The sequence below is a fragment of the Octodon degus genome, unplaced genomic scaffold (genome assembly GCF_000260255.1).
Source record: "Octodon degus isolate 3935 unplaced genomic scaffold, OctDeg1.0 scaffold00191, whole genome shotgun sequence".
Classification (NCBI taxonomy): Eukaryota; Metazoa; Chordata; class Mammalia; order Rodentia; family Octodontidae; genus Octodon; species Octodon degus.
In genome coordinates this window covers 1,236,692-1,243,542 of record NW_004524767.1, presented here as the reverse complement: position 1 = coordinate 1,243,542, position 6,851 = coordinate 1,236,692, and the positions used below count along the sequence as shown (strand labels likewise).

The following is a 6,851-nucleotide window of genomic DNA, read 5'->3' as shown; positions in this document are numbered from 1 at the left end:
TAAAACTCTTGCTCCTACCCCAGTCCAATCCCTTAGTGCTTCAGTTCTAATTCTCAACTGTCCTGTGTTTCACACTCTCCTGTCTATCAATAGTTTACTTACCTTATTAACAACTAATCTCATATCCCCTTCCAAAGAAACTGGAAATCTAGCAGTGATGAATTATTTGCACTTTCTCTAAAGAATTGGTTCTTAAGACACTCCTTAGACAAGTTCATTTTGGCGTTTGTTCAGCATTTGTTTAAAATATAAATTCTCAGGTCCTATTTCAGACCTACAGCAACAATCTGGCAGAGAGGGCTCGGAAATCTGTTATAACAAGACATCCAGGCAATGGAGGCATGCTACAGAGAAAAATGAACAAACTTGCACATGCTCCTTCTCCTTGAGCCATGCCATTCTTTCACCTGCTATCACCCAATTAGGTAGCTCCTAATTCATCCTTCACAAAGTTTCTAATCCCCATATGTTAACTAGCACTCTCTAATTCTCAGCTAATGTTCATCACACAGGGCTGGCAAGATAGCTCAGCGAACTAAGTGCCTGCTTAGGCAAGCACAGGGACCAGGGTTCAATCCCTGGCACCACAAGCCTTACCAGCCCTGCTCCTAGGCACACTGAGCCAGCCACTAAGACCAGGTGTGGTGGCGCACGCTTGTAATCCCAGTGCTGGAGAGGCTGAAAACAGGAAGATCACTATGAGTCTGAATTGCATAGCAAGACCCTGGATCAAATACATTTAAAAAAGAACTTTGAAAAATAAAAAAAATGTGCATCACACATCTGACTGATTATCTCCAGCCATCTCCTTTAGCAGAATGACAATTCATTGAGACTAAGAAACTGACCATGTTTTACCTATTCTGGTCATAGTGACTAACAACAGCAGTGTAAATGCTGTAAACCAATACAGTGAAAGCACTTACTCCCAGGGTCATACAAGTAAGAGGCTGTATTCACACAACTTTTTTTTTCCTTTTTTTTGGGGGGGGGGGCAGAACCGGGGATTGAACTCAGGCCCTTACACTTGCCAGGGAAGTGCTTATTCCATTGAGCCATCTCCCTGGCCCCAAAATGAGAGTCAGGGATTTATTATTTATTTATTTATTTGTTTTTTTGTGAACCCAGGGATTGAACTCAGGCCCTTACACTTGCCAGGGAAGTGCTTATTCCATTGAGCCATCTCCCTGGCCCCAAAATGAGAGTCAGGGATTTATTATTTATTTATTTATTTGTTTTTTTGTGAACCCAGGGATTGAACTCAGGCCCTTGTGCTTGCCAGGAAAGCAGTTATTCTACTAAGCTATCTCCCCGAACCCTGTATTCACACAACTTTGAAACCAAGTGATAACTTAAGTTTTTCTGCTGTACTGCTTCATTTGTATTACACTAGTCCTGGCCCTACATACCATTCCTGCATAACAAGCACATAATAATTGTACATTCATATATACAAAAGGGCAGCAGAACCACATATATATTACATGCACTTTAGGGACAATATCATGTTACTTTTCTGGACTTCAGGTTTCAGTTTCTTTTTCCATCTGCTGAAGGAGTTTGTGGACTATATGACCTATGAATATTTTCAGAGTCTATTTTTATGACTCTTAACTTGGTCAGAAATCCAACATGTATTTCAGGACTATTAGAGAAGGCTTTTTTGCTAAGTTTCAGAGTTCTAGCAGGTTTATCCAACCTCTGCAAGATTTTTATTACTCATGTGTTTCAGGCGACTTGGAGAAGAAAAGTAAGTTCCCTACAACACTAATAGTAGTAGTAGTTAACACTGCAATCTACTACATATATTACTCGTCTATAATCCTTATAAAAATTAAAAGGAGATAAGTTCCTCAAAGGAGAGGGATTAGTGAAAAACTAAAGAAAAAAATTACCCAATGGGAGGAGTCATGATAACTTAGATTTGACTCCAAAATCCAAGGAAGCCTGCAGCAAGTAAGAACTGATATCAAGGATCTTCATAATTCAGTAACTATTCCTATGACTCAATAATTCACAAGCCCTCACATAGGTAGTGCTGTATCTGTACTTGTCTCTTATAGCTGATCTGAAGACCTCAATACACATCCACTTTGCTATCAAACACGTAAAAACCTGAAATTTTTCAATGTTTCCCAAATCCTTTTCTCTCACAAATATCTAAGGTGTTGTGGTATATGCCTGTAATCCCAGCATTTGGGAGGCTGAAGCAGAAACTGCTTGAGTGCAAGGCCACTGGGTTACATACAGAGTTCAAGGGCAGCCGGAACTACATAAAACCCTATCTCAAAGAATCAAAACAAAAAAACCTATGAGTGATCCCAGGCTGAGTTTGAGTTTCACCTTCAAACTCATTAGTACTCGCTCCTTTTATGTTCTTTAAAAAAATAATCCTGAATCCAATTATTATCTATTACCTTCACCAATGTCCTAAAACTAGTCACCATGCTCCCACTTTCCCCAGACCGGTGTCCCACTGAGGTTATCAACTCTTTATCATGGTCTGCGTATTAAAATTTATCTTTTCTGTTTCACTCTGCTCATGTCACACTATTCTCCTTTAGGACACTTACAAACACCGTTCCTTGGTATGGAAAGTTCCACTCTTAGCTGTCTGTATAACTCCTTCTCTAATTTATTCATACATGGGTTCTGAAAGATCCTAACAGGCTATCATATTACCTATTATAAAAATAATAAAAATAATATCCTATTCTAACCTCTAATTCACTCCTGTCATCTCATTTCTGTCCATTATTTTATTTTTGTTATTATCTACCAACACATGAATTATTTATCTATATTTTCTTCTCCCCTTAGCATATAAGTTTCATGACAGCAAGGGCCTTTGGTTCTTGAGTTCCTTTTTCCATTGCAGTATCTATACACCCAGAAGACCATCTAAGAACTTTCTTATAATTGATTTAATTACCAAATAAATGATGATTAATTTAACTCTATTCTCATGAGGTTTTCTGTATAACAACAATGTAAGTCAAACATAAATTTGTTCAAAAATGACTTTTGGGGACCACTCAACTTATTGGAACATAGTTTAAATAACACTTACTTTCCTCCGAAGGTACAACCCACCATTCAGATGGACGCCTGGAAATTCTGCGACTTCTTGTGACAGTGAAAGTCATTTCTTCAGGTACAATTTTTTCCCTCTTAGACTCACTGGAAAAATGTTTCTTTCTGGATTCTTTATCTTTTTTGGTTCTACATTTTGTTTTCATATTTTCTGTAATAAAGAAAGACATTAAAAAACTAAAGAAAACTTAAAATGTCAACAGTGAGCTGTCAAAAAAATTCACAAGACTTCAAAATTTTATCCTGTAGGCCTTTTATCTCTCTTAAAGTCACATGTTTTCAAAAGACTTCAATTTTCTGTGAATTAAATGCAAACTCTTTGAAGTTGTTTGGTAATTCTTACATACTCCTAAACCAAAAAACAAGCAAACAAAAAATGTATTGAAAAAAAATATTACTTCTCTTGCTATATAACATCTCAAGTTAAAATTTAGTACTTTTCATTTTGAAATAATTAATGATCTTTTTCAATGTGATTTTTGGAAGACATTAAAACTGAGAGATTAAATAATAAACCTTCATATGAGATTGTTTTGGATTACCCAGACTGGACCACACCATGTCTCCCAAAAAGCTGTGATATGAAATGATGGATAGAGATAAGAGAAATTCAAAACATGAGAACCCTGGTGGAGAAGGAGGACACAGTCAAGGAATATAGCTGACTTCAAGACACTGGAAAAGGCAACAGTGATTCTAGTCAAGCTACCAGAAAAGAATATGGCTCTGCCAACACTTTGGTATTAGCCCAGTGAAATTTCTGACCCAGAGCTATAAGATAAAAACCATGTATTGGGCCAGGGACATAGATGGCTCAGCAGAATAAGCCCATGCCTGGCAAGCACAACGGCCTAAGTTCAATGCCTGGTTCTGGAGAAAAAAAAACAACAACAACAAAAAACATGTGTTGCTATAAGAACTACCTTTGTGCTACAGTAATTAATCGGAACATTACATTTATTAACCAATCTAAAAAACATGAAAATTCATGTGTATAACACACAACATACTCAATAAATATTTAAGATTTACAAAAATGTATCCTTTAAGTAGTCAACCTTCATGTAGTACCTTGCTTAAGATACTATGGATTCATAAAAATTCTGTACCTTCAAATTTTATGAACTCACATTCTGTTAAAGGCAGTAACAAAAGCTTTGTTGAAACTATACCCTCAAATCAGTGTCTTTATCTTATATTTTCTTAAAATGGCCAACAACTAATTAAAAACTAAAGGAAGCAGACAAAGAAATAAGCCAATTCACAGAATATGGGACAAGGAAGACACTGATGAAAGACTTCCTCAAAACAGAAAAGGTTCCAGGGAGCTAGGGAGATGGCTCAGTGGAATAAGTGTTTCCCTGCCAAGCGCAAGGGCCTGAGTTCAATCCCATGTTCTGCCCCCCAACCCCCCAAAAAAAACCCAGAAAAGGTTAACCTTCCTCCTCTATTTTAAGCAAAAGGCACACAGACAAAACTAAAGTCCCTCAACTTTTGGCAATATAGATTGTCTATTTCACATACTAAAACCAAATGAGTTTTTAAAAATGTAATAAAGTAGAATTTGTCTACTTTTTTAAAAAGTTTAACTACTCTGTACTCTCTCTGCTCTCAACTAGTAACACAGTACACAATCATCTAATATATTCATGTATACAATTATAGTCAAAAACATTTTCTACCTAGCTAATAGTTTTATGAACTCTACAAAGGACATATCCTGGACTCTCTCTTTTTTTCTTTTAATCTCCTTCATTGTTCACTCCTACCATACAGGACTGTCAGAAAGTTAATTTATATTACACACACATAAAGTGCCTAATACGTTTAAGTGTTTTCTGTGCCATTACCTATTCTGAAAAGAATTCTACCTACAAGAATAATTTTTCTAGGGGTAGGGGATATACAGCTCAGTAGTACAGTGCCTACCTGGCAAGCATGAGGTCTTGAGTCTGATTCCCAGTACCAAAAAAAAGCAATACATAAGAATAATTTTTCTATTAATTGAAAAATAAAAAGAACGTAAACTGAACTTTCTTCATGACAAATCATAATCAAGTATACAATGAGGACACAAAGAGAACCTAACCATACCCTAGGTTAGCCTGGGACAATCCCAGATGGTCTCATCTCCAAAGTCCTGATGAGATGATAAATTACACGGTCACCCAAGATATAAATGACATTATATTTAGATAACTGTTTTCCGTGCTTCTCTTTTAATCCTATGCATATAAATATCCTGTTTTTTCCTTAGTTTATATTTTAATGACCTCAAAGAATTTATGATATTTTGATCACTAACTTTTTTTCTTTAAAGTTTACTTAGTACAGTGTCTCACTATACACTATGTTGTACCAGGGATCAAACCCAGGGCCTTGCGCTTGCCAGGCAGGTGCGTTTAAACCACTGAGCTATCTCCCCAGCCCTGATCACTAACTTATTTACTCATCTTTCTCCTTCACATTTCCCTCTACGTTTGTTATCAACTCAGAATTTAAACAAAAACTATGAGGTGGAAATGAATCATATAGAAAAGGAGACTCTATAGGCTTCTGAGGCTCTTTATAGATCTCGTTTTACTTTGCTACTTCCTAAAGTTAAGCAAAATATTAAAAACATAAAATGGTGGAATAATGTTTAGTTATATTTCATGAAAACACTTACCCACAGGAGGTATCTCTTTTTTGACACTGTGATCATTTCTTATCTTTTCACAACCTTCAACAGTCCTGTCTGAATCTCTTGGTAACTTGTCTTGCGCAATATCTGACATATGTTCATCTTCAGATTGTCCTGTAGCAGGCTGTTCTTCAACATTGGTCTTCAATTTTCTTTTCTGTTCTTGCTTTGCTTTTCTGTTCTTCCTTTTGTTTCTAGGTGAACTTTTAGCTTTCTCAGAATGCACTTTCATAGATCTATGAGTATTTTCCAATTCATCTATCACAATGCAACTTGTACTTGGTTTGTGTTTACTAGAGGGCTCAGATTTCTCTTCTGGGTGAGTTTTATATAAATGTTTGTCATTTGTCAGAGTCACAGGTGATACACTCTGATGTTCTCCTGCCTTCTTATCTTGAAGGACTGCAGTGCTCTCGGCACAGGATATTGTATGTTGGTTCAAAGGTCTACCTTTTTTTGGTATTGTAATCCAAGGTTGATGGGCAAAACTTCTACTGGACTCATCAATTATAAATTCATCTTCTAACAACTTTTTATTACTTGGAGATGAATGGGATGGTTCCATTGCTGTATGCCTAACAATGAGACTAAAAAAGGATACATATTGTTTTAGCAGGTCAAAAAAAGTTTGACATTTTTATACTGGAAAAAAAAAAGTGTCTATTTTAAAATCAGGGGGCTGGGGAGATGGCTCAGTGGAATAAGCGCTTTCCTGGCAAGCGCAAGGGCCTGAGTTCAATCCCCAGTTCTGTCAAAAAAAATAAATAAAATAAAATCAGTTCACATACCTCAATTTTTTCTGAATCTTACAAATTCTACCCTCCTTTTTTAGCTCATCATCCCTATTTATAACACTAACAATATCATAGAAAATTAGAGCAGGGAAACTAATTTGACACCCCCTAAAATACATATATTAAAAAAATCAGAACCCAGATTCAATCACATAAAACAGCCACATTAATTTATAATCTAAAACGAAGTATACTAGTGTATATATTAAACTATAAGGTCTTGTAAAAGGTCTTTTGGAGTCTGACTATTCAAAGCATTTTTTTTTTTTTTTTTTTTTTTT

At 36.0% G+C, this 6,851-nt stretch overlaps 1 protein-coding gene across 2 annotated transcripts in view; it reads right to left on the bottom strand.

Annotated features, from left to right (window-relative positions):
• The window catches only part of Cenpc (centromere protein C), a 65,065-nt gene that overhangs the window by 29,475 nt on the left and 28,739 nt on the right, over positions 1–6,851 (bottom strand). For both annotated transcript variants that reach the window (XM_023704195.1, XM_023704196.1), the window contains exons 8-9: positions 5,762–6,363; positions 3,071–3,244 (exon numbers count right to left, since the gene is read on the bottom strand). In XM_023704195.1, coding sequence (XP_023559963.1) covers positions 3,071–3,244; positions 5,762–6,363 — 776 coding nt within the window. The remainder of the gene's footprint in view (positions 1–3,070; positions 3,245–5,761; positions 6,364–6,851) is intronic.